The 26,921-nt window shown below is 38.6% G+C and overlaps 2 protein-coding genes and 1 long non-coding RNA gene across 5 annotated transcripts in view; 2 read left to right on the plus strand and 1 right to left on the minus strand.

Annotated features, from left to right (window-relative positions):
- Positions 1 to 2,122, plus strand: part of eprs1 (glutamyl-prolyl-tRNA synthetase 1) — a 36,793-nt gene extending 34,671 nt beyond the window's left edge. For both annotated transcript variants that reach the window (XM_067455426.1, XM_067455427.1), the window contains 4 exons: positions 711 to 871; positions 978 to 1,056; positions 1,136 to 1,200; positions 1,685 to 2,122. In XM_067455426.1, the coding sequence (XP_067311527.1) occupies positions 711 to 871; positions 978 to 1,056; positions 1,136 to 1,200; positions 1,685 to 1,835 (456 nt within the window). In that variant the 3' untranslated portion in view covers positions 1,836 to 2,122. The remainder of the gene's footprint in view (positions 1 to 710; positions 872 to 977; positions 1,057 to 1,135; positions 1,201 to 1,684) is intronic.
- A 1,343-nt stretch (positions 2,123 to 3,465) lies between these two features.
- On the minus strand, positions 3,466 to 21,822 carry rab3gap2 (RAB3 GTPase activating protein subunit 2 (non-catalytic)). Of its 2 annotated transcripts, none has more exons than XM_067455429.1 (35): positions 21,492 to 21,822; positions 20,616 to 20,689; positions 20,396 to 20,522; positions 20,229 to 20,310; positions 19,973 to 20,020; positions 19,327 to 19,402; positions 19,057 to 19,158; positions 18,797 to 18,896; positions 18,545 to 18,643; positions 17,639 to 17,787; positions 17,470 to 17,549; positions 17,264 to 17,353; positions 16,833 to 16,972; positions 14,944 to 15,139; positions 14,722 to 14,865; positions 14,532 to 14,614; positions 13,743 to 13,807; positions 13,573 to 13,663; positions 13,368 to 13,489; positions 13,080 to 13,284; positions 12,488 to 12,585; positions 12,251 to 12,356; positions 12,003 to 12,163; positions 11,695 to 11,869; positions 11,345 to 11,485; positions 11,097 to 11,203; positions 10,757 to 10,823; positions 10,582 to 10,652; positions 10,468 to 10,503; positions 10,316 to 10,390; positions 9,920 to 10,135; positions 8,913 to 9,002; positions 4,715 to 4,915; positions 4,419 to 4,583; positions 3,466 to 4,341 (listed from the first exon to the last, which is right to left on the minus strand). In XM_067455429.1, the coding sequence occupies exons 1-35, from the start codon at positions 21,601 to 21,603 to the stop codon at positions 4,189 to 4,191; spliced, it is 4,047 nt and encodes a 1,348-aa protein (XP_067311530.1). In that variant the 5' UTR covers positions 21,604 to 21,822; the 3' UTR covers positions 3,466 to 4,188. The 2 variants fall into 2 exon arrangements, with proteins under 2 accessions (XP_067311530.1, XP_067311529.1); XM_067455428.1 differs by having other exon boundaries at positions 10,271 to 10,390.
- Positions 21,823 to 22,285: 463 nt separating this feature from the next.
- On the plus strand, positions 22,286 to 24,839 carry LOC137090637 (uncharacterized). Its single transcript, XR_010907929.1, has 3 exons — positions 22,286 to 22,405; positions 24,352 to 24,479; positions 24,564 to 24,839. It is a non-coding gene; the product is annotated as an uncharacterized lncRNA (long non-coding RNA).
- Positions 24,840 to 26,921: the final 2,082 nt, after the last annotated feature.

Raw genomic sequence — 26,921 nt, forward strand, 5'->3', positions numbered from 1 at the left:
ACGCGGCTCCGGGGGATAAAGGCCTTCTGAAGCTAATCGGTCGTTTTGTGTAAGAAAAATATCCATATTTAAAACTTTATAAAGTAAAATATCTAGCTTCCTCCAGGCCGCGTACCATATTCAACTTACAAAGAAAGTTCAATGCCTCTCGCAGTTCTAAAAGTTTTTTTGTTTTTTTTCGTAAGTTGAATACAGAAGGTGGTCTGGAAGAAGCTAAATATTTTACTTTATAACGTGTTAAATATGGATGTCTTTATTTTACAAACCCATCGATTTGCTTCATGAGGCCTTTATTAACTCCCTGGAGCTGTGTGGATTACTTGCATAATGGATGGATGTGCTTTTTTGAGCTTCAAAAAAATTTTTATCTGAAAGAAGAATGTCATATACGCCTAGGATGGCTTGACGATGAGTAAATCATGGGGTTATTTTTACATTTTTGGGTGAACTATCCCTTAAAAGCTACTAAAGTTATAGACAAGTTTTTCTTTTGTAACATTAGTGACATAGTCCACAGCGAGGCCTAATGCATGGATCCAGTGTACTGTAACATTTCTGGAGTTTTTGCAATGATGCCGGTTACACAATAATTGCTTTATCTCTATTATGGTGTTTTCATAATTTAAATCAAAACTAAACTTCGATTAATTGCACAAACTTTACCACCAAAGCACAAAGGCTTTGTCTGACTTCCTGTTTTCTGAATGCAGGGTGTGCCCATAAGGTTGGAGGTTGGGCCAAAAGACTTAAAACAGGGCCAGTTTGTAGCAGTAAGAAGAGACACGGGACAGAAAGTCATCGTGCCAGAGGCAGACGCAGAGAAGAGAATACTAAACCTTCTGGAAGAGATCCAGAACAATCTCTTTAAACGGTACAAACAAACACCTGCTTTCTAGTTCTTCACCTATTATCACTACATTTGAGATTTTCCATTTCCATCAGAGGCAGAATGATTCACTATTTTTAACTCGTCACAGGGCCTCTGATGATCTGAACAAACACATGGTTGTGGCAGATACGATGGAACAATTCCAGAAGGATCTGGACCAGGGAAGGGTAAGTACACTGTGTGGATCTTGGCTCTTTGAATACAGTTAATTTTCGAAATGTGCCTAATTTATGTAATTTCTCACAGATCGTACAGATTCCTTTCTGTGGAGGCATTGAGTGTGAGGACTGGATTAAGAAGACAACAGCCAAGTAAGAGACTATGCTTTTGGTTCGGTTTCCTAGATGACCATTGTTTAGTTACCTAATGTGTATTGCAATGCCCAAAAAACCCAAATATGCAATGGAAGTATTTATATAAATATAATATAAAGGCAGCTTCTGTACACTGTGTGCAGAATTATTAGGCACATTGATTTTCTGATCATATTTATTTTCCAGGCACATTTTACCAATTCCAAGCCACATTAATCTTAATAACTGCTATTAATTTGGTATTTAATAATTTATAAGTGATGTGTAATTGTTAATGAAGGCTGTAAAAACACCTTGTATTCAGGTGTGCAGAATTATTAGGCATGTTTTCTTTTACAGATAAAATTAGCCATATAATATATGCCCATGAGAAGGATACTAATGCAATACTAGACATTATAATAATCTCATTTATAAATTCAGGGAGGAAAGACAAGCTAGATGTGGGTACCCTTAACAAACATTTTTCCTTTGTCTTCAGGGATCAAGACCTGGAGCCTGGTGCACCTTCAATGGGAGCCAAGAGTCTGTGTATTCCTTTCAAGCCCCTGAAGACACTGCAGGCTGGTCAGATGTGTGTCAGCGGCAAAGAGCCTGCTCAGCACTACACATTGTTCGGTCGCAGTTACTGAAACCGTCTGTCATCCCAAAATACTGACTCCCCTTATCATCGAATGCACCTGTAGGATAACTAAGACATCTGTCTCCATCTCTAACCACTCTAGATACTGCTTTTTACTATATTTTAGAGGTACCCTCTATTTTTCTGGTCACTGGTTTACTGGCTGGCAGGCAAGAGTTGTACGTTGAGATTCTGTTCTATGCGACCATACTAAACCTTTGCACATATTTGTCCTAAAGAAATTTCTGACAATTATGAACTAAACATTATCTGTAATAAAGGGATTCTTCATTTCTATCGTTTTTGTGCTCTGTACTTTTGTGTATATTAAATGGGGATAAGAGATTAAGGTGTTTTCTCAATTATTATGTAACACTCATGTTTTGTTTTTTGATACATGCTTCAAAGCCTGTGCCGAACATCACATCACTTGTATGCAGCCCATAGACCGTTAAAAAAAATTGGACGATTCGCTTCCACGGAAGGTTTTGAAGCCTGCGGAGGTTCAAATATGTTACTGACATCTTGCGCAGATTTGGGAGTCTGTAGTGACATCTGGATCGGAATCTGCACAGCAGAGAGCAGAAAGTAAAGGTGTGATATCAAAAGCTCGCCCAGATGCAGAACTATTCATGTTGGTGTGAAACAAAGTAATGAAAATGTAGAAATTAAAGCTAAAGCTCAAATCTCCTCCTTGTTAGAAAAATAGTTGCTTCACTGCAGCAACTGTAGCAAAATTGTGAGCATATGAGTTTCTTAATGTATGATTGGTATAATAGGATTTGTGCACCTGCAGTGAAGGTGTAACTGTTGTATTGTGTTTGTAGGTGAGGCAACTCCTTGAAGTTTTTTTTCCTCTGACTTCAAATTTATTGCTACACAACTAACTCCAAATGCTCTACATCTACAAATTCCACTCTCACACGTGTTCAGTTGTTTTGCACCAAAAATACCTTCATTAAATCATCATCTCAGGATCCTGATTAATAGGAAAACGGGAACCCAAAGAGCATCTGTACTGCCCTCTCCAGACATCACATCTTTCTCTGGTTTGATACTGAAGTTGATCCAAGAATCCAGCCCAAACACCCTTTAACCTTCACATCCCAGCATTGTGTTCCTAAGTTAAAACCTGAACCCAGAACGCAGGGAAGAGAGTTAAATCTCTCTGGATTATCAGGAACCGGTAGATTGATCCTGTCATTTCTCATACTGGTCAGATCATCAGGCTGGAAGAAGTGGATTTGCAGTGTTTTATGTCCAATTTCCAGAGTAAAGGCAATTAATTACAATAATTTCCAACTAGGAAACGCACATTTCCAGGTAATACAAATTGAGGGGGAATTTATGCCTAGTCTGATTGCAGTTTGATTCCAATTTCCCAAATTAAGGCAATATATTACAATAATTTCCTACTTGGAAATGTGTAGGTAGGAAAAGCTGATAGCAAAACATTAGTTTTCTAGCAGGAAATTGTATATTGCCTTTACTCAGGGAAACTGGAATCAGACTGGGCATAAATTCCCTCTCAATTTGTATTTGTACTCTGGAAATTGGACATGAATCATATTTCCTACAATACCCCACATTAAGGCAATTCCCAATTGATCAACTATAGGGACAATTAGCTACACAACAGCTCTCAAAAATCGTCTTTATTTTTGGTATTATGGTTTACGTTGTATTAGGAGCAGCCAGGCACAGCTGGTACAGGACTGCATAAAAGGTCAGCACTACAGAAGGGAAGTCTTTCTTTCGTCTCGCCTTGCAACCACACCTAAAGTTGTACATTTAAAATTAACACATACATTAACAGATGACATTTTAGTGCTTGTTCACTAATAAACAGCATCAATGTGACATGGCAGACACATTTAATTGGCAGAATAAATGAACGAGAACATCTAGAATTTTGAAATAGAAAATATACCCCTCATGGTTTTAATATACTGTAATGTTTTGATTACACTGATTATAGCACAATATTATTTTAAGGCTTCCTTGTAAAGAATGCCCTTCTTTTAATTACAGGACTACTGTACATGAATAACAGTTTTTATTCTAATAACACTCTAGACACTAGAGACTCCAGGCCCTTTATTCGTGCCACGTTCAATGTGCACAGGCATTGTGGGATAGCACATCCCCTAAAGGTGCTAGTGTCCTCGATATGTTATTTTAGTGACAGTTTGGAAAAGACATTAAAGCCTGCTAAATGAAGCAGATTATTGATGATGATGCATTTATTTAGACTGCTGACTGGATGGTTTTCCAGGTCTAGGGGCTCCTGGGAAGGATTTTGACTGGAATATAAAATTAAAATAAACATGATTCTCATTCTCTCTCCAATGCATTTCTCTGTATCAGGGCTCCTCATGTAAAGAGTCCACAGCCTCCAGCAGGTGGAGGGCAAGGCTATACTGGGCGTGGTTTTCGGGGAGCATCTCAATGACTTTGTTGATTAGTCGACTGCTCTGAGACAGAGGTACTGAAGGGCAGCGCAGCTCACTGGGGTCCTAAAAACACACAAACCATGATACAGGTGAGAATAAGACGGGAAGAGATTGGCGAACTGCAGCCCGTGTATTCTTACCATAGCCTTCAGCCAGGTGCAGAGGGTGGGAGGCAGACGGGCCAGCAACTCCATCTGGGGTTTGGTCTGTGACTGGGAGTGGAGTAGGGAGAAAGAGAGTCTCTGACCAATCAACACCAGCAATTGAGAGCCCAAAACATCCTTGTCCTGCACCTCCATCATCACCTGAGGGATAACGATAGAAGGAAAATAAATGAAAAAGTGCACACACAAACAATAAAGAAAACACAAGATTATAAAACCAAGAAAAGAAAATGTAATTCACTTCTGTGAACAAATGTGTGTGTGCGCGTTACCTCCTCTGCCCTCAGGTCCAGGCCCTGGTTGTAGAGCTCACAAACGAGGTGTCTGCATAGTATGTCAGTATTGACTTGCAGTAGAGATGAGAGCTCCATACACACGGACGGCCACATGTCTTCAGCACCACTGTGTTTCACGCCGTTCTCCTCAGCTTCAGCTAAAACCTTCACCCAGCCTGTTAACACGTTCATCAGGAACTGCGCACAGTAATACAGTGTCAGAACGCCGGGCTCATTATTGGCTAGCTCACGTGACATAGCAATAATGAGTTAGCATTCTGAATTGAAACCTGGAAGCGTTGCACTGTTAACACTACGTGAATAGCGTAGGAGAATGACATTGTAGAGAAGAGATTGTTGAATAAAGTCGTTATATTAGTTTTTTTGCATGCAAAAATTATTCTCGTCACTTCATAAAATTAAGGTTGAATCACTGTAGTCAGACTAGTCACATGAACTATTTTAACAATGTCTTTACTAACTTTCTGGGCCTTGAAAGTTGCAATGACATTTCTACCTATATGTGGTTCCGAAAACTTTGGAGGGAGTTGAAAATCTGTGTTGCCCACACACAGAAAAATAGGGTGTCAAAATTGTACCTTTAGGAGTACAACAGCTTGTCACTGGGGCAGTACCCTTAAAAGAACAACGTTGTACCATTTTTACCACAAAAAGGTTCATAGTAGTACCTTAAGGTACGCATTTGTACTTAAAGGTACTAATATGCACCTTTTAGGAGTAAAACAGGTACAAAGATGTCCTTTTAAGGGTACTGCCCCAGCGACAAGCTAAAGGTACAATTTTGACACCCTATTTTTCTGTGTGCAGCAACAGCTCCAAAACAATTAGTTATAATTAGTTACATTTATATAGCCCTTTACTAGGCACTCAATGCGCTTTACATATAGAAGAGGGAATCTCCTCAACCACCACCAATGTGCAGCATCCACCTCGATGATAGGACAGCAGCCATATTGCACCTGAACGCCCACCACACACACCAGCTGATTGGTGGAGAGGAGACAGATTGATAAAGCCAATCAATGTATGGGGATGATTTGGAGGCAATGATGGTCAGGCCAATGGGTCAATTTTGGCCAGGATGCTCCAAAAAATCTCTGCTCTAGAGGAGATCTGCATGGAGGAATGGGCAAAACTACTATAAATTGTGCAAAAACCTTGTGGAGACTTACAAAAAACATTTGACCTCTGTCATTGCCAACAAAGGGTATATAACAAAGTATTGAGATTAACTTTTGTAATTGACCAAATACTTTTTTTCCACCATAATTTGCTAATTAATTCTTTAAAAATCAGATTTGCTGGATTTTTTTTCCTCATTCTCTCATAGTTAAAGTGTACCTATGATGAAAATTAAAGGCCTCCCTCATCTTTTTAAGTGGGAGAACTTCACAATTGGTGGCTGACTAAATATTTTTTTGCCCCACTGTATCTCAATTTGTGTCATGAGGGTGAGAAACTGATGGCAGAATGTTTGGGTAAACTAACCATTTGAGTACATCTTTTGTTTCAGAGGTGAGCTTAAACATCTTACGACCTGTTATCCAAGAATTTTTTTGTTTATATTTGGTCAACATTTCACTGTCACTGTACAAAGAGGCATGTTAGACAGACTATAAAAGAAAACTTCAGTCTCATTTTATATTAGGTGGGTCTTCTAGTATGTACTTACATAAAAAATAAGTACAATGTACTTATTGTGTTCATATTGTATTACAAAACCTTTGCTGATGTCAAAATGGGATACAGTTCAGTTTAAAGGGTTACTTCAGCGATTAGCATATGGCTTTGTATCAGTAGAAACCCATATTCAAATGATTGTGCTCCTCATGCATTTTATTTCTGGAAAAATTCCTCCCATGACGCAAATATCGTCAATTTGCCTCATCGGAGGAATTTTTGGCCAGAGGCTGAAGACCACAGCCAGCAGAGGGAACCATTTCCACGTTTTCAACCCGCACATGGGGGTTGGGGTCGCACTTACAGCTCAGCTCGCAGCTGCAGGCATTCATGTAAACGGAGCCGGTTCGGAGCAAAGTGAGTGTTTCAACTTCTCAAATTAATTCCTATGAAAGTTAAGCTTCCAAAGGCATGAACTGAAAACTTCCCAGACTGAACATGCGCTGTGAATATACGCCGCGAGCGCGGTCACGTTTACCTCAGCTCTCATCACGAGCTCATCCATGACTGTCAGTGTAATCTGACTCCTGAAGTGTTTGGGCTGTGACACCCTCAGTGGCTAAATCACATTAAATTGAACAGACACATTAAGTTTTTAATTGTGGTGTCTGTTCTCTAACTGAACTGATTTTGAAAATGAACGCAGTGGCAGTGGGAAAGTGAAAGTGATCCAGTAATCTAGTAGGTGGCTCTGGGAGTGGCCTCGTAGGGCAGCGAGGCATTCTGGGAATTGTTGTCTTTCATCCCCATGAGACAAAAATAATTTTTTTGTCTTTTCTCAGTCTAGAAAGCACCAAATTAAAAACTAATTTCACATTTCTAATACATTAATGACCCAGTTTAAATACAGATTCATCTTCCCAGCGTTGAAGTACCCCTTTAAGGGTAAAGTTAGGGACAGGTGTGGTGGTGTGGGTCAGTTTAAAGCTAAAGTTAGGGACAGGTGTGGTGGTGTGGGTCAGTTTAAGGCTAAAGTTAGGGACAGGTGTGGTGGTGTGGGTTAGTTTAAGGGTAGAGTTAGGGACAGGTGTGGTGGTGTGGGTTAGTTTAAGGGTAAAGTTAGGGACAGGTGTGGTGGTGTGGGTTAGTTTAAGGGTAAAGTTAGGGACAGGTGTGGTGGTGTGGGTCAGTTTAAGGGTAAAGTTAGGGACAGGTGTGGTGGTGTGGGTTAGTTTAAGGGTAAAGTTAGGGACAGGTGTGGTGGTGTGTGTCAGTTTAAGGCTAAAGTTAGGGACAGGTGTTGTGGTGTGGGTCAGTTTAAGGGTAAAGTTAGGGACAGGTGTTGTGGTGTGGGTTAGTTTAAGGGTAGAGTTAGGGACAGGTGTGGTGGTGTGGGTTAGTTTAAGGGTAGAGTTAGGGACAGATGTGGTGGTGTGGGTTAGTTTAAGGGTAAAGTTAGGGACAGGTGTGGTGGTGTGGGTCAGTTTAAGGGTAGAGTTAGGGACAGGTGTGGTGGTGTGGGTCAGTTTAAGGGTAAAGTTAGGGACAGGTGTTGTGGTGTGGGTTAGTTTAAGGGTAGAGTTAGGGACAGGTGTGGTGGTGTGGATTAGTTTAAGGGTAGAGTTAGGGACAGGTGTGGTGGTGTGGGTTAGTTTAAGGGTAGAGTTAGGGACAGGTGTGGTGGTGTTGGTTAGTTTAAGGGTAAAGTTAGGGACAGGTGTGGTGGTGTGGGTTAGTTTAAGGGTAAAGTTAGGGACAGGTGTGGTGGTGTGGGTTAGTTTAAGGGTAGAGTTAGGGACAGGTGTGGTGGTGTTGGTTAGTTTAAGGGTAGAGTTAGGGACAGGTGTGGTGGTGTGGGTCAATTTAAGGGTAGAGTTAGGGACAGGTGTGGTGGTGTTGGTTAGTTTAAGGGTAGAGTTAGGGACAAGTGTGGTGGTGTGGATGAGTTTAAGGGTAGAGTTAGGGACAGGTGTGGTGGTGTGGGTTAGTTTAAGGGTAGAGTTAGGGACAGGTGTGGTGGTGTTGATTAGTTTAAGGGTAAAGTTAGGGACAGGTGTGGTGGTGTGGGTTAGTTTAAGGGTAAAGTTAGGGACAGGTGTGGTGGTGTGGATTAGTTTAAGGGTAGAGTTAGGGACAGGTGTGGTGGTGTGGGTTAGTTTAAGGGTAGAGTTAGGGACAGGTGTGGTGGTGTGGGTTAGTTTAAGGGTAAAGTTAGGGACAGGTGTGGTGGTGTGGGTTAGTTTAAGGGTAGAGTTAGGGACAGGTGTGGTGGTGTGGGTTAGTTTAAGGGTAAAGTTAGGGACAGGTGTGGTGGTGTGGGTCAGTTTAAGGGTAAAGTTAGGGACAGGTGTGGTGGTGTGGGTCAGTTTACAGGTAAAGTCAGGGACAAGTGTGGTGGTGTGGGTCAGTTTAAGGGTAAAATCAGGGACAGGTGTGGTGGTGTGGGTCAATTTAAGGGTAAAGTTAGGGACAGGTGTGGTGGTGTGGGTATTGAGTCCTGCACACTGTGCAATGTTTCAAAATTCTTTGCGAATGTAGAGTAGAGCTTACTCACTTCTTGTCTCACAGCCACCAGATTGGGGTCCATATCTCCACTGGGCAGCAACTGAACGGACACCAAATCTCTAAAAAATGCATTCTTGCCCTGTAGATGACAGAAAAATAATGTATTAAAGGGAAAAGTACTAAGTGAAAGTGCATATCCAACAAGAAAAACCCAGATTAGCTCGTTGTTGTTTGCTAATTGCTCTGATTTCGTGTGACAGTCTGCTGGAAGTGATGGATTATTGTTCAGTCCTTGAGCTGGTGAGCACATCATCAAAGAACAGATGTAATTGAAAAAGGAAGGGGAGGTTATAATGGTGGGCAATGATAAATCATTTAGAAAAAAAACTGCAACATAAAATAAATGTTTCATGGTGACACATAACAGTGTGACTCGAAATAATTGGATCAGTGCAAGTTATGCGAGTCGAACTTGAGTCACCCACATAAGAACCGTGGCTAATCACTTCACCGTCACTCATGTTTTGGTAAGGTGTGCATGTATAATTGCTAGGGCTGCATGATTAATTGCAATTAACCCAAAATCACGTTTAAAACGATTTGGCTTAGTGTGAATATGAAATTTAAAAAAAAATTATGAGAAGCTTATCAGTGAAACATGGCTCTGTAATCAGTAGTAAATGCTGCTGGGAAGGCTTGAAGAACCCAGATAAACCATATATTGTCATAGCCATGTGTTAATTGTTCATTATGTTTAATCAATCAAAGCGTTTCAATCTGTTTATTCATCTACAGTAATAGTATGATGCCCATAGGGATTTCATGGAATGACGTGCGTAATCGTACTTCTGCGGGGCATGTTTGGAGTTTTTGCGTGAGAGCTCCCTCTGGCTTTCAGATGGAGCAGCATTTACAGACCACAGAGCCGTGCTTCACTGACAAGCTGCGCATAAAATATAAATCACAACCTTCGCAAAATTGCACATGGTTTCGATTAATTGTGCAGCCCTAATAAATGTATAATCGAATAGTGTTTTTGTTGTCTTATGTTTTTACCTTGCTGTCAAACAGACTGAGTGGTTTGAGGCGCAGGGAGAAGGTCATGGCGGCATGCAGCAGTGACGCTAACACACAGTGATGCTGAATGAGGGGGTAGTGTACGGATCTCTGATCCAAAGCTAACTCAACAATAGACACTGGACCCTCAGCACTGGCCCACACTTCCTCCACAGACACATCTGGAGCAGACACTTCCTCCACCCCTGAATCCGCCTGAGAGAGAAAAGAAGTTTAGAATATATATCACGCTTTTATTTCAACCCATAATATGCTAGACATTATTGAAAAAGCCACTATGACTTATATGCATGCTTCCACCCATGCATCCACTGTTCGATCAGTCCTTACTTTGGAGAAAAAAGGAAAGGAAGGGAAAAAAGAGGAAGATGAGACCTCCATCAGAGCCTGCAATAACTGCACGCAGGAGCCCAGGAAACTTCTCACGGCTGCGTCTCCCATTCCGACATCCTAAACACACACACACATGCACGTTAATTCGAATGAAATAGATCTAAAGTGAATTCATTCTTTGTGTCTTCTCTTACCCGTCTGCACAGCCGGTCTTTAGGTGCCTTTCCCACCTAAATCAACACATGCACGTCAATTTTTGTATCTTAAATCACAGCACACAAAGAGCCACAGTACACGGACGCACAAACCTTTTCCATTAGGAAGGCTGCAGCTGAAAACCGCTTGACTATGAAGGTCTGCCACATCATAGCAGAGACACCTGAGGAAAGGGCATAATGCAAAGAGAGAGAGTTATCATATGGAAATCCTTCTGTTGTGAAGAAGCTGTTTTCATTTAGTCCATACATGTCAAGTTACTCTTACCCAACTGAATGTGAGGACTGGAGATCATCTTCAAAAAGTCCACTGACCACTCTAAGTACTGTCCCACCTAAATAGAAAGAGAGAGAGATGAATCGTCCCCTGTGATTTGGTCATGTTTCTCCAGTATTACTGAATAGCGATTCACAAGGAATTACCGTTACTTTACTGCTCCACTAACAATTTATTTTTACTTTTAGAAGCAATTTTTGGAAAAACTAATTACTGTAAATTAACAAAAACAAAAGTAATTTGGTTCCAGTATTTATTTTTAAGATGTAAATAAGTACTGGTTATTGGTTTGCTATTATAAGAAAGCTCTGAGACTGTTCAAAGTCTTTACCTCTGGGTCTTTGTTCCACTGGACCACATTTTCCCAGCTACAGTGAGCAAACAGCACATCAGGAGACAAAGAGTTTGGAAACCGCTGACACACACACTCCAGCAGCTCTGAGACAACACACATACACACGTGCTTTAGTCAATACCAAAATAGGTGGCTGAAAGAAACTTTTATAAATAGAAACCACCATGGAAGAATTTTAAATGATCTATCATCTAAGTCACATGATCAAGAATCTCCACAATTACCCTCCAGTTTCTCCTCCCTGCCTTGCTGAAAGGGCTGCTCAGTGGGTTCATTCTCTCCCCTCCGTTGAAGGATCTTCCTCAAGGTATCTGGAGACACACCCTGTCTGAAGATCAATTTTGAAACGCAGTCTGCTACACCACCTAAAATACAAAATTGAAAATATGGAAACAACATGATCACTCATTTGCCTTTTACCTGGTATGAAAGCAAAGATTTTAATCTTTACTTTAAAAAATATATTTACTGTCAATTTTGATCAATTTAAGGCATCCTTGCAGAATAAAAGTATTAAATCCTTTTTTTTTTTTATCTTACTGACCTAAGATTGTGTGTACATGTGTTTATGTACCTCTGCCACTCACTAATAGTGTTTTAACTGAGCAGCGTGTAACGGTGCCCCCAGTAGAGCCCTGAGGAGATGGCAGACAGAGCAGTGTCTGCAGAGCAAGAACATCCTCCAACTGCTTTATACACACCACCCACTGCTCCAACTCCAGAGAAACACACTCCCACCCCTCCTGAAACTGCAGAGAGAGAGAAAGATTTAGAATTTAGACAAATCTTAGAGAATTTTCAGAGAAAGAAGATTTTGAATTTGAGAGAGAGAGTGAGTTAAACTCTGCACCAATTCTACAGAAAACACACACACACACACACCTTGCTCTCTGCCAGCCTGGTGATGGCATTCTTGGCTACACGATGCGCGACTAGAGCAGCCAGTAGTGCGGAGGCCGCACTTTCAGATTGAACACATGCTGTGCGGACCTGCTGCCACCAGGGAGAGACACACTGGCCGTCCCATGACTCATCTACTGCTCCTGATACGCAAACAATTGAAATATTAATAAACATGATAAAATATAGAGGAGCTAAGGTCACTCTCTCCTACAGATAATGTTAAAGACCTTTCATGGAGCTGAGGGTAGACAGCAACGTGTGCAGGTGTGAGACGGCATCTGGGAACTTCAGTACTTCTTTCTCTTTGTTCAGCCAAACTGACAAGAGCAAAGACTGCCAGAGAGAGAGAGAGAGAGAGAGAGAGAGAGAGAGAGAACACAGAAACACATTGTGAAATCAATTTTTCATATTCTTTAATCATTCCGACCTTCATTGATTTTTTTTCACACATTACTTTATCTTACCAGTAGCTGCTGAGGGCTGATGCCACTTTCCTGCAGAGTCTGACACACTCTCTCTAAAGGACTCTGTCCAGATAGACAACCCCAGAACAGGAAACTACCTGAAAGCATAAAATAACACATCAGTTAACTGCTTACATGATGACAGAGTGATGCTCCTCCACTCAATCTCAGCTCGGAATACCTGATCCACTCGGTCAACTGTGGTAAACACTACACAATTGCAAGTAGAAATATTGATTAATTTATGTTTTTGATGTGAAAGTTGGTGTGTTTTTTTATCTATTGTTACAATCTCTCTAAAATGTCAGACACATGATTGTAATTTATATGATAAGCCTTTGGCTTAACTATGTTATCAAACAGCTAATAATGTGTTGCTAAGGTTACACAAACCACGTTCTTATTCGCCATTTTAGAGTCAGAGAGCTGCCTTCTAAAAATCAGTATCCTAAGATGATCTAGACATGCTAAAATATATTAAAAACACCACAGAGATATAAACAACACTAAAATCTTGATTTTCACCACATGAGGTCTTTAAAATATTAAAATAATACATCAAAAATAAACACATAGCAGCGATTAGTTTTACCTAGTTGGGTCCAGTCGGTATCAGGTTGTTTAATGACTCTGAGCTCTCCATTCACCCATTCCAACTGAGACAGAAATGTTCGAACTGGCAGCGGCCCACTAGAGTCTTGAGCAAAAGAGACGCAGGGCCGAGAGTTGATCTCTGTGTATCGTTGCAGGATTGAGCCAACACGAGCAAGATCCTCCTCAATGCCAGAAAATGACACCTGTACAGAGAGTAGAAGCCATTAGTTCAAATCTTAGTACATTAGCTTTGGTTAACTGGATAGTGTTTGTGCGAATGTGTTACATGTTCTGGCTCTGTGGGTGAAGTATCTGGTGTGTGCAGTAATTGAACGTCTGCATAGAGCTGGAGAAGTTTGAGCTGAGATGAACAAAACTGCAGCAACGACTCATCCACTGCTTCAGGATCTAATGCGAAGACACATGAAAAACAGATCAAAGTGTTTAAATATGAAAAATACATAATGCCCATTGAGGATTGAGAGAGATACCTTGTTCTTTCAGGCTAGTTAACAATGCACGAGTAACATGGGTCAAACAGGACACTGGTGCATTCTTATTGGACAGCAGTGACTCCAGGGCCTGTCAATCAATCAGATATTTTATTTGATAATTATCAAAATATATAAATGAATATTTGGTGTGTGTGTATTTTACTAACCTGCTTCTTAATAGCTGGATGTTTAATGTCCAGTAACACACTTTGTGCTTCACTCTCAAGCAGAGCTGTCAGTCAAAGGTGAACTCAAACACATCAGTGCAATAGAACCAAAACACAACATTGGGCAGTAGAGCTGGGCGCTATGACGATATCGTTTCCACAGTATAAAATGTCTATCGTTAGAGATTTTGCTATATTAAGTATATTGCAAATATACATGCATAACTGTTCTACTGTCACTTCAGAGTGATGAAACGCATGAATGAGAATATGAAGAGTTGAAGAGTTATAAGTGCAATATATCCTAAAAAAGGAACACGGTGTGTTGCTCATGCTAACATAGTGCGCACACAGAAAGCTGCCTCTCTTAGAGGGCGATCACGAATTTGGGATGTGCTCGATGTCAAAAAGTGCACATAAAGCTGCGTCTCTCAGCATGTGATCACAAATGTGTATCAGTATAATGGATCCGTGCCTTTGGTCTTAAAGTGACAGCAGCCTAACGACAACGTTAAACCTATTGTATCTGATTAATTCATCTTTTTGTTATATTGTATTAGTCCTATTTTTTCTAATTTGCTTATTTGAATAACAGAAATTAGATAAAATAACACAAAATAAAAATATTGTGATAAATATTTTTATTGTAAAATACAATTTCTCAAATAGTGAAATAAGAATATGGTCATATCGCCCACCACTTGGTAATAGTTCTTAAAAAAAGACAGATTGATGGTGTTCTGATGTGTATGCATGGTCTCTCATGAATATTAATGAGGCATGTCTGACCTGGCTCCACCTCCCTGGTCCTCAGTAGAGTGGTGAGTCTCCTCAGCAGGTGCATGTCTTTAGCCCGCTCACTCTTCTTATCACTGATCAACAAACAGAACGCATACATCTGTGCTTACCTGCATTATGTGTGTGGTTTTTTTTATATTAATGTGCATGTGTTCATGAATATTTATGTATGAATGTGTACCTAAGTGCCAGGTGGAATGGTATGGTGATAGCTCTCAGGGCTCCATTAACTGGATCAAATAGGCACACCTGCTGTGTGTGTATCTGCCAGCCCTGACTGGTTACACTATTTACACCCATTAACCTGTGTCCTGCGTACAGCAGCCTGAAAGAGAGAATCATGAATGAATATGCATTTGTGAATTATAGTTATGTTTTTTACATATTTTGTGCGAGTGTGTACCTGCAATGTTTGCCTACAGTAAAAGCCCCTACTCGTGGTCCATGCTGAGTTCCCCACACCTCTAAAATCCCCCTTCGTGGGGCATAAATCACCAGGAACTGGGCGTGCCGGCGGGGCATAGATGGAGATGTGGCTATATCTCTCTCTCCAGGAGCCTCAGACACCTGCACCCACCCGAGCTGAGCATCACGATAGCCTACACACATAATACAGGCATTAAGAAAAAATATACACTACTGTTTAAAAGAGATATTAATCCAATTTAAAACAACTATTTTACTACATTTACTATTTTAATATATTTTAAAGGTGTCATAAACTGGCTTTTTTTAATACTGTTGTCTGAGGTCAACTTATGATGTTTGTGTGATTTTTGCATTCAAAAACATCATAACTAATAAGTAATAGGCTATTTTCTACACAATTATTTATTTCTCATCCACCCGCGATTGACTGGACTATTATTTTTATATTACAAATAGCCCGCAAGATCAGTCGATATAAGCGCGAACCACGCGCACACACATACACGTGCTCGCGCTTCAAATGTCAAGTCGAGAACGATCAAGAGAGACAACAGCACAGATCAAGAACGGAATATAATGAGATTCATCGGCCTGCAGGGCTTTTACGTGTCTGAGTCTAGCGTGCTAAATGTATGTTCCTGTTACACACGTACACATAAAAAAAAAAAACTATAACAATGAAATACTATTTCATATTAAAAACACGTTTTACTCGCATAAGTGTGCTGTACCATTTCTTTCGGATGCAAATCCAGCATCGACCGGAGATTTGTTTACAAATGATTCTGCAGTGAAATGAAGTGAACATGCCTTCCCCACGTGAGCTGGAACTTCATTCAAAATAAAGTTCAACCACACATTCCTAATATTAGGATCCGAAGGACGCTTATGCAGCAACTGTGTTCTTCCACAACCGGGAATAGCGCAATTTCTTAATCTTCCTCGGCATGTTTATTGTTGTTGACCAGCGTGAGCCGATCACCTCCATGAGTCGGTGTGCGGGGCTACTGGATTAGACGTGCTGTAGATGTGTGTTTCGTAGCGCTATGACGTAAGAATAAAGCACAAGATCGTTTGCTGGGCCGGGTGTCTATAAAAGCTTTTCTTTGACTAACAAGGAAGTTTTCAGCTCAGAAACTTAGAGGATATTCTTATATTACCATGACCTTTTATATATCAAAAGCTCAAGGGAAAGTTGATTTCTCAATTCATCACCCCTTTCAAATGTAATTTATTCCTGATGGCAAAGGCTGAATTAAAATTTTCAAATGATCTTTCAGAAATAATTAAGTAATTTAAAAAAAAATCTTAAAAAATTGTGCTGCTTAAAATAAAACACTGAATTAAAAACAAGTTCAGGATTCTTTGATGGATAGCAAGTTAAAAAAGAAAAATATTTTATTTTAAAAAATATGAATTTATTTTAAAAAAAAGACCTCAAAAACACTAGCGTTTATATGTAATTATAAAGAATTTTCTATTATTGCAAATTATATTTTATAAATGCATAAATATTACATTAAATATTAAAATATAATATAGCATGTTTTATATCGTTTTATTTATTTGTATAATAATTGTATATACTTAATTATATTTCAAAAATATATATATTTTATGTTTAAAAGATTCAATTCACAGATGACTGCTTTTAGTTTTTAAAACTAAAATATAATTTATTTCAAAAATTTGCTTTTAACAACAAAGTCATATGGACAAGCATTTGCACTAAGTTCACTAAAGCATTAGTCACACCAATTAAAATTTAGTTTGTCACACTATTACAATATAATAGGAACATGCTCATAAGATGCTTGATCTCAAACACAAATCAGACTACATTAGTTGCGCTACACTTCTCACCCTTCCACATCCTGATAGCAAAGCCTCGTGCCACGTCCAGCAGCGTGACTCTGCCAAAGTCATCTGTGACTCCAGCCATAGTGTTACATGGAGAGAGACAGATAGACTCGCCATGTCGACGAGAATCTGGAAGACCGAACCTGATGAAATAATTTTTTTTATTGTGCATTATTGTGTTAAATTAGTATGGTGTGTATCAGTGTTTGGTTAAGTGAAGTCAAATCAAAATGTATTTCTACAGCACATTTAAAAGCAACAGATTTGTACAGTGTATTTCGATTACTGTTTTAATCTAAAAAGTATCGCATTACTTATTACTCGTTACTTTCTATATCTCATATCAACCTTGAACAATTGAACAAAACAAGGACATATATGAAACTGCTTTTAAATAAATAATATAAAATTGCATTAATTATTCTTGAACTTACCTAACAGGAAGGGCTGTGGCTGGCTCTACCTTCGGCTTCTGTTTCTGCACTGACTCCTCTTCATTTTTACTCTTCCATCCCAACCAACCACTATAGAGGAAAATAAGAGAGACAGAGACCAAGAATGAGTAAACATGGAATGAGCTTGAACATAACATGCCAGTGCTAATGAGAGCCGAGAGTTAAAATAACCCAGACACACAGACCTGGCAGCACTGAATAGAGCTGATGTGAGTTTGCTGGCCACAGCCAGAGCCACATGGGAGAGAAGAGGCTGAGAACTTCCCTGAGATAGAAGTGAGGAAAAAAAGCCATAATAAACAAGAACATCTACAAATAGGCCAAAGAAAATTGTGTGAGTGTGAGTGTGTGTACCTCTATAGCGTAATAGAAGCCAGTGTAGGGTCCTCCTCCCACTGTGATATACTGACTCATAGCAGGAGGGCTTCCTTTAACTGAAGCATGATATCCTCCCAGAATAGAGGCATTTTTCATTTGGTCGAACACACTCAGAGTAGTAATACCTAAAAGAGACAGACATTACACTATCATTCAAAAGTTTGAGGTCAGCAAGAATTTTTTTGAAAGACATTTTTTATATATAACGTTTTATTCCGCAAGGATGCATTAAAATGGATCAAAAGTGACTGTAAAGAGATTTCTACGGTTACAATAGAGTTTGCATGTAAAATGTATGCAGTTTCCTTTATAGCTTTCTACTCAGCAAAGAATCCTGCACAAAATATTACATTTTCACAAAAATATTAAGCAGCATAACTGTTTTCAACATTGATACTAATAATAATAAATGCTTATTGAACAGCAAATCAGCATTTTAGAATGAATTCTAAAGGATTATGTGACACTGATAAGTCTGGCGTAATGATGGTGAAAATTCAGCAATGCCATCACAGGAACAAATTACATTAAAAAAAAAAAAAAAAAAAAAAAATATATATATATATATATATATATATATATATATATATATATATATATATATATATATATATATATATATATATATATATATATATATATATACATACACACACAAATAATAAACATATATTTTAAATTCTAGTAATATTCTAAAACATTTACTGTATTTTTAATAAAGAAAATATAGCCTTGATGAGCATGAGACCTCTTTAAACATCTTACCGACCCCAAAGTTTTGAACGATAGTGTATTTTAACAGGTTTTCTACTGTGCTCGCTGTGGCTTTCTGTTCAAAAAAAGAAACTTTTAGAGGAATAAAATAAAATAAATCTCTTTTACCAATGCTGGCATGGTCTGTAATTGTGTCCATATCTTGTAAGCCCCACTTCTTATAGGCCAGCGGTGGAGGCTGGATGACATCACTTCCTGCTGCTGCCGCTAGAAGGCAAAGGGACAGATACAGGAAATAAAAGGGATGAAAACAAATATGAAAGACAAAATAAGAATATGTAAGGCACTACTGGCCACACTATAATCTAGTCAAAGCTGATACACATTAATACACCTGCACTCTCATTCTCTCTCTCTTACCTCTGGCAACCTGGTTTCGACAGGCACGTAAAGACTGGAAGAGACTAAAGCCATCAATGGTGACCAGGGATGCTGGGTACAAAATACTGAGCTCCTCATGCTGATAGAGAGACAGACATTTCAACATTCAATCAAAACATCATCAGAATAGTTTGGTCTACTGTTTAAGCTTAGGTGTAATTTCTACCTATGATTAGAATTGTCTAACGAGTGCTTTGTGCAGAAATGAACACATCAGTCAGTCTAAGAGTTACTGGTACCTGTTCCGTTACTCCAGGGTGACGTGGAATCTCATAGGTGCGACATTTGAGTCGCAGCACAGGATCTTCATGCAACAACTGGGCCAACAGAAGAACACCACTCTATACACACACACACAAAAATAAATGATAGATTAGACCAGTGGATTTTCTGCTTTGCTGATAGTGGTCTGGTTTTGATCAAATATGACATATGACACTGTTTATTATTAATGCCTTAAAGAGTCAGATTTAGCTGGTGATTGTATAGGTCAGAAAACATCACAGTACCTCTGTGTAGAAACGGACATAACCTGAGCTGAATCCAACCACAATGCAGGTCCAATCGGGTCGGCCGGTAGAACTTCTAAACACATTAACAGATAATGAACACGCACACTAATGTTCAAAAGATAAGGAATGGTATGATTTTTTTAAGTAGTCTCTAATGCTAACCAAGGATGCATTTATTTGATCCAAAATACAGTAAAAAATTATTTGTATTCTAAAAAATTATTACAACTTAAAACAACGTTTTGCATTTTAATACATTTTAAAATATAATATATTCCTGTGATGGAAAAGCTGAATTATTTGCATCATTACTTCAGCCTCCAGTGTCACATGATCCTTCAGAAATCATTCTAATATGCTGATTTGAAGCTCAATAAACATTTGTTGTTCTTATTATCATCAATGTTGAAAACAGTTTTGCTGCTTATTATTTTGTATACATTTTCAGAATTCTCTGATGAATAGAAAATCCAAACTATTAGATGTATTTGAAAAAGTCTTTACTGTCACCTTTGGTCTGTTTAATGTGTACTTGCCAGAAAAAGGTCCTTGCCCAAACATTTATACGGTAGTGTATGTAAAAGAGTAACTCTGTTTATACAGGTGTAGGGTGTGTGATTGTGTGTGTGTGTGTGTGTGTTACCTCTTCTGGCTGGCCAACGGAATACAGATAACACTACTGATACACTCGCTGTGAAAAGAAAAGAGAATTGAGAACCCGTGAAAAAATATAAAAACATTATCTTTATTATTTTTGTTCTTCTGCCTCTTAACTTTCTATGTCTATTTTTTAATTTGTGTCTTGTGCTCATCCTTTCTTCTTTGGGATAAAGTCCCTTTATGTTATTTCCCAAAACCCTTTCATTTCTGACCCTCCCCTCTCTTCTTCCGTCTCTCACCCCTCTTCAACTGTTAGCGTTCCGCTCCAGGTCACAGCGAGGGCCATTTCCTCCTGCCCACTTTCAGCTGTCCGCCACTTAGCTGCCAATCAATCAATTCACATATGAGTTATACCAATCAAGAACCAATCAGCAATAAAGAAGATATTAATCAGTACTGTGTTTACCAGAGAGAAATGTGGCTTTATGTTCTCTAGCAATGACCAGTAGATCTGAGCAGGGCGAAAGAGACAGCACACAGTCCTGCAGCCAGGGGGCGCTTTGCTGCTGCTGCTGCTCCTCCTCCTCCTCAGCCTAGGAGAAGAACACACAAGTTTGGAATGGCATTTCGTTGAGTACATAATTACATCATTTCAATTCTGGGACTACCAATCCTTTAATACAAACCTGAGCTCCATCCTCTTTCCCGTCAGGATTCTCCCAGGAGCCCCAGTCCGAGTCATCCCACGTTAATTCATTCTCTAGAGAAAAAAAAATGATGTGCTCAGCTAGGATAAATCTAGTCACTATAAAACATGGCTCATTCTGGCCCATCATCCTCAGTGAGAGCTTAATTTGCACACAGTCTTAACCTTTTTCTCTCTATCTTTCATTCACTGCATACTCATTTCTCCCTCACATCGGCATCGCTATAGTCAAGTGTTTTGACACAAGTTGCCAATCGCATGACAGAATCTTGAATGCAAGGTCATTTTCCTTTTCTTCTCCAGTCCTTCTCTTCATTGATCTTTCATTCATTCACTGTCACTAACAGAGTCATGTGCTTCAAGATCTTTCTGCAGGATGACTCATTCACAAGGGCAAACACACCTCCCTTCCCCTCTCTCTCTCTCTTTCTCTCTGCAGGGAGTGAATAAGTTATTCTGCATCACAGTCAAACAATTCACTTTTTACACATTATCTTTTTGACTTATTAGATAATTGGTTTTACCATTATATATAAAACGATTATTGTATATCCCCTAACTATAAACCTACTCTCACAGAAGTATTCCTGCATTTATATATTTTACTTAAGGCTTGATTTAGCATGTTAAATTATGCTGTTTTGAATTATTGTGTAATTATATTAAATCTATGTAATTAAATCTAAACGTACCCCAAAACACACAGCTTGCCATGAGTGTGTTGTTCTGCATTTACCTCCCAACATCCACTTTTCAACTTTACCAATCATCCAACACACCCGTACTGACACCCATAAATCAATGACCAAACGCAGTGCAGGAGAACCATCATCAAACTGGACTTTACATACAGTACCTGCTTGTGTTTTCTCTCCCTCCAGGCCGGCTTTGTTGTGCTTGGGGAACAGAAACTCTCGCACCTGTCTGAGCTCCTGGACACGGCCGAACTCCAGCAGACAGCAGGACATGATTCGGGCGGAACGAACCGGACCCAAAACCTGCGGATTCTACGACATAAACCCACCGTCCGATACACGTACAGCCTCTTGGTGTGTTTATGAGCCTGTCACTGAAGTTTGAGATGGTGCTGGACTTTTTTGGGGGGACCCAAGCGGGTCAGAAAATCCAGCTGAGGTGTCAGTGTGTTGTTGTGATGTGAGTTTGGAATGACACATCCACATCCGTTATACAGACTATAATCGCATTGCTGCCCCCTGCTGACTTGGAGGACAAGCACATACCATACCTTTCTCCCTTTCTCCCTTTTTTCTTTTTTCCTTTTCATATTTCCGGGTTTCTCATTCACATTTAGTTGGGTTCGCTTTTATAAAGTAAATATTTTCTGTCTCCATTTGCTCACATAGCAAAAGACAAATTCCACGATAGTGATTTCACAACTTTAAAAAAGAGGGAAAAAATAGAGTGAGATTGATAACGGCAGTGAAATAAATTATTAAGAACCCTCACTTCTTCTTTTTTTTGCAATATGATGCAAAAGTGATACAATACAAAATATGTGTGTTATAAATCTACATACATAAAATAGATGAAAATACAAAACAAAAAACTGCAGGATGACCGTTTAGGTTCAAACGCGTCATCAGCCTGTGAAAAAAACAGTTACATCGAAGAGTCCGTGCAGAGAACTGTTTTCATTTAAACTATTAAAACTGTTTCTTTTCCTGATTGAGTCCTCAGACTTGTCCATCAGATTGCCAAACAGAGAAGCGTGATTGATCAGAGGTGAAGATAATAGATCCTTTCATTCAGGTATGCTGGTTTTGATCTAACATACTGTCTTTTAATCGAAATTTAAATTAGCCTACAATTATTAAACAAAACTATTCATGAAAAACGATGTAAAAAGTAGCCTACCTACAGTACTATAATGGATAAAATGCACACCATTTAAAACACGTTATTTTTATTTATTTTTAAAAATTATATATATATTTTTTTCAGGTTTTTTTTTTCTTCCAGTTTTTCAGTAAATTATATAATAAATGACATCCCATTTTGAATATGGTTTAATATGGAGTTGTCCACCCTTTGCAGCTATAACAGCTTCAACTCTTCTGGGAATGCTTTCCACAAGGATTAGTGTTTATGAAAATGTTCTACCATTCTTCTAAAAGCGCATTTGGGAGGTCAGGCACTGATTTTGGATGAGAAGGCCTGGCTCGCAGTCTCCGCTGTAATTCATCCTAAAGGTGTTCTTTTGGGTGGAGGACAGGACTCAGGTCTTCCTCCACACCAGACTCACTCTTCCATGTCTTTATGGACTTTGCTTTGTGCACTGGTGCACAGTTATGTTGGAACAGGAAGGGTCCATCCCCAAACTGTTCCCACAAAGTTGGGGGCATGAAATTGTCTAAAATGTCTTGGTATGCTGAAGCATTAAGCATTCCTTTCCCTGGAAGCAAGGGGCCAAGCCCAACCCCTGAAAAAGAATCCCACACCATAATACCCCCTGTACTAAACTTTACACTCTGCACAATACAGTCAGGCAAATACCTTTCTCCTGGCAACCACTAAACCCAGACTTGTCCATCAGATTGCCAAACAGAGAAGCGTGATTGATCACTTCAGAGAACAGGTCTCTGCTCTAGAGTCCAGTGGCACTGCATCCGACGATTTTCATTGTACTTGGTGATGTAAGGCTTGGATGCGGACCACACAAAGTTTGAAGGTCTGTAGCTATTGACTAAAAGTTGGCGACTTCTGCACACTGTGCACCTCAGCATGGTGCTGACCCCGCTCTGTGATATGTGGCCTACCACTTTGTGACAGAGTTGCTGTTGTCCCCAATTGCTCCCACTTTGTTATAATATCACTAACAGTTGACCGTGAAATATTTAGTAGTTAAAGGGGCGGTTCCGTGTTTTTTTTCTTGGCTTGGTTGTGTTTATGGTGCACAGTATAACATGTCTTAATACTTCTTTTTTTAAAACTCCGTATTTTTCTTATATTTGACCTTTATTCCACACTGCTGTCTCCACTGTCCTTTGAACGGCTCGTTTGCTTCCTGCTTCTATGAAGCCCATCCCTCCGAAAAACGCAATGCTCTTAGATTGATTTACTGGCCTTATGTAGTTTCATGTATTTTTATTGGCTAAAGTACCAAGCACAGGTTGTCTGGAAACGCCACGTCCCTTACCATTACGGGCAGAAGTCACATCTGCGTTGACTAGCAAGGGTTTATGATGTCACCAACTGGGAAGAAGCTCGTTGTAGTCAAAACCGGCCGTTTTTGTAAACTCCCATAACTTTAAAAGACAATATCTCTGTTTGCATTGAACTTTCAGCGCTATAACTTTACAGATACTGTTTGGGCTCAAGCAGCAACATTACAAACTAACTAAAGTTTAAAAAGTGAAATCGCATGCAACAACCCCTTTAAGAAATGTAATGAATGGACTTATTTCACAGGTGGCAACCTATCACGGTACCACACTTAAATTCACTGAGCTCCGGGGAGCCCATTCTTTCACAAATGTATGTAAGCAGGCTTTTTATATATATACACATTGGAACACCTGAATTCAATTATTTGGAGGGGGTGTATCTTCATTTTATTGTTTATTGTTGTCTGAATTTTAGTTATTGTAGTGTTACCAAACATTACAGTTATAGTACATGCAGTCTTCATGTGTATTAATATTATTGGAAGACAGATGTACAAGAGATTTGATCACTGAATAAAATGTTCTACACAGGAAACATGATAATGGAGAAGAGAGTTCCCGTAAGAACAGATTGTGCTAGGAGAAAAATTTCACCAGAAGCCAATGAGGTCTCCATGAAGACATCTGACAGATGTCAGCTATCAGCTGAAGACCCACAGGTAATAAAGAAACATGCAATAGGAGTTGCTACTGCATGTGCAGACTGGGCCTATCACTGATGATCAACCTCCTTCTCCTCACAGAACATTGTCAAGGACTGCAGGCTGGTTCAGTTCCTAAAAAACAGTCAGCTGGGATGTTGGCTGAGTGAGACCTTTACAGGAAGAGTCGCACTCCAGCTTCTGATAGCCAGCCTCTTCTTGCTGTTTGTCTGGCTCCTGGCGGAACTGCACATGGTCCTGCCCTGCCTCTTTCTTTGTGGCTGCCTTTTTCATGGGCCATTTAGGAGGACAGTGAACACAATCTGGGACTGGATAACAGATGCAGGGGATAAAGTGGTGGAGAAGGTGCTCAACTAATGGATGTGAGATTAAGTGAGAAAATTATAGACAAAACCTTCCCTTTGCTGCAAAAGGAAAATGAAGAAGGCTTGTTTAAATTCAGTTCAGAATTAATTTTAGTCTTGGTGGTCATTTAAATTTTACCAGGTGAGAGTGAGACATTTTAATTGGTCCTTGAACCAGATCAAACACTAATAATGAACTAAACTAAAATCCAACTAAACTAGTCAGGCAAAATGCAGCAATTGGCTCATCTTAAATTGACGAGATGGAATTTGAATTCGACACAGGAAATAGGAATTGTATACTTGCTATGTAAACTCTTGTCTGAAAAGGTGCAGTCACATTTATATGGCAAACCGTTTTGACTTTTATTAATTTCGAGGATATAATAAAAACAGTGTGTGAGTGCATTGAGAGTGCATTGTAAGTGCTAGTTGAGGATTTGGCTTGATCTTGGATTGTTTGGTTCTTCGAAGCTCATCTTAGACTTGCTGTCATAGCAACAGGTCCGGAAACTTAAACCTGCTCGGGAGCAGCTTATTTCATGTAAACAGGATTAGATTGCATTTTGAGGTGATACTTAAAATCTTAAAATACTTAAAATCTGTCCCAGCCACTGCTACTTTATTACAAGACTTCATTACTGAACCAGGGCAATAATAATTTAAAATAATAATAAATATAAAAGTTCATTTGAAAATAATATTTAAATGTTGTGTACATTTTTTGTTTTAGACACATAGGCTAATAGACACAGTCACTTGATTGAGAAATGTATTTGTGAATTGTGATGGAATGATTACTTTATAGATGTATTGGAGGTTTACACACATTGTGCAGTTAATATTTGTTTTTTGTTTTGTTTTTTATTGCCAGAAAAAAACATGTAAAATACAGCAAAGAAAATAATTAATACACATATACAATAACAAAAAAATAATAATTAAAAAAAAGAACAATGAAAACAAAAAAATGCCAGAATATACAAACCTTGATAAATTAATCAAAAACAAAATTATATTCTTTAAGAATAAGTCTTTCTTGCTTTTTTATTCATAATATTCTTTAAACTGGTGCAATAGTCCTTAGTCTCCTGAAGAAAATGAATAAAATGTGGCTTGGATCCTGACCGTTTCTTCTTGTGTATATGAAATTTTCCCAAAATAATAAAAAGCTGTACAATAAAGGTGAAATTATTATCACGTTCATTGGAATAATATATACATATATCAAAATTATTTAATTTAAGTATAACATTTGTTTTCCTTCTAATGAAATTTTCAATGTCCACCCAAAAAATCTTTATGTACAATTACAAAAGAGATGAATAATAGATTATTTTTCTATTGAACAAAAATCACATGAATAATCAATATCTAAATTAAATACTAATACATTTATTAGTCTAATACATTTTTAGCTGAATATATACCATGTAAAATTTTAAATGTAACTCATTTTACTTTATTATTTAAGCAGTATGCTTCACAAATACACCAAGCTTTATTCCAGTTTATATTCCTAAATACACTGTTCCATAATGAGTAGCTGTTTCACCTGTTATAATATCCCTAATATGTTTATTAGTAGGCTACAACTGTGTTTCAGAATGTCAATGTCTCCTAAAACATGCTGTCTTGAACATATCTCAGAAGAATCACTTCCACACGCTCTTACAAATTGTATAACTTGTTGAGGTATGGCACCAAATACAACAGCATACTCTTTTGGTGCCACATTTATCCAAAAATTCACTATAAGATAATAAAATAGTTTGAATTTAAAAGTATTTTAACTAACACAATGTTGTTTTCTTACCAATTATTATAGAAGAGAGATCTATTTTATATTGAATGCATATTGTTCCAAACGTGCAGTTAATCTTTGTCACGCATTAATGTGAGTGATGACGGATATTATGGGAGTGGCTTAATGCCAGCGCAAGAGATGCAGATCATTTGATCTTGACTGTTAAGAAACTTTAATTAATATTCTCACATAACAAATCTGCTTCAAATTGAATTAAAAATAAAATCACAACATTAAAATAAAAATGTAAAGAGTGTACAAATATGATAAAATCGTGAATATAAATAA

This window comes from Pseudorasbora parva, chromosome 10, assembly GCF_024679245.1.
Source record: "Pseudorasbora parva isolate DD20220531a chromosome 10, ASM2467924v1, whole genome shotgun sequence".
Classification (NCBI taxonomy): domain Eukaryota; kingdom Metazoa; phylum Chordata; class Actinopteri; order Cypriniformes; family Gobionidae; genus Pseudorasbora; species Pseudorasbora parva.

What these genes read in the sequence shown, in the direction of transcription:
- rab3gap2 (XM_067455428.1), bottom strand. Translation starts at nt 21,603, where the DNA reads ATGTCCTGCTGTCTGCTGGAGTTCGGCCGTGTCCAGGAGCTCAGACAG. An exon ending in ACCCTGGAGTAACGGAACAG is followed by an intron (nt 18,897 to 19,056) that starts GTACCAGTAACT and finishes TCTCTCTATCAG; the next exon opens with CATGAGGAGCTCAGTATTTT. An exon ending in ATCCAGCTATTAAGAAGCAG is followed by an intron (nt 13,664 to 13,742) that starts GTTAGTAAAATA and finishes ATTGATTGACAG; the next exon opens with GCCCTGGAGTCACTGCTGTC.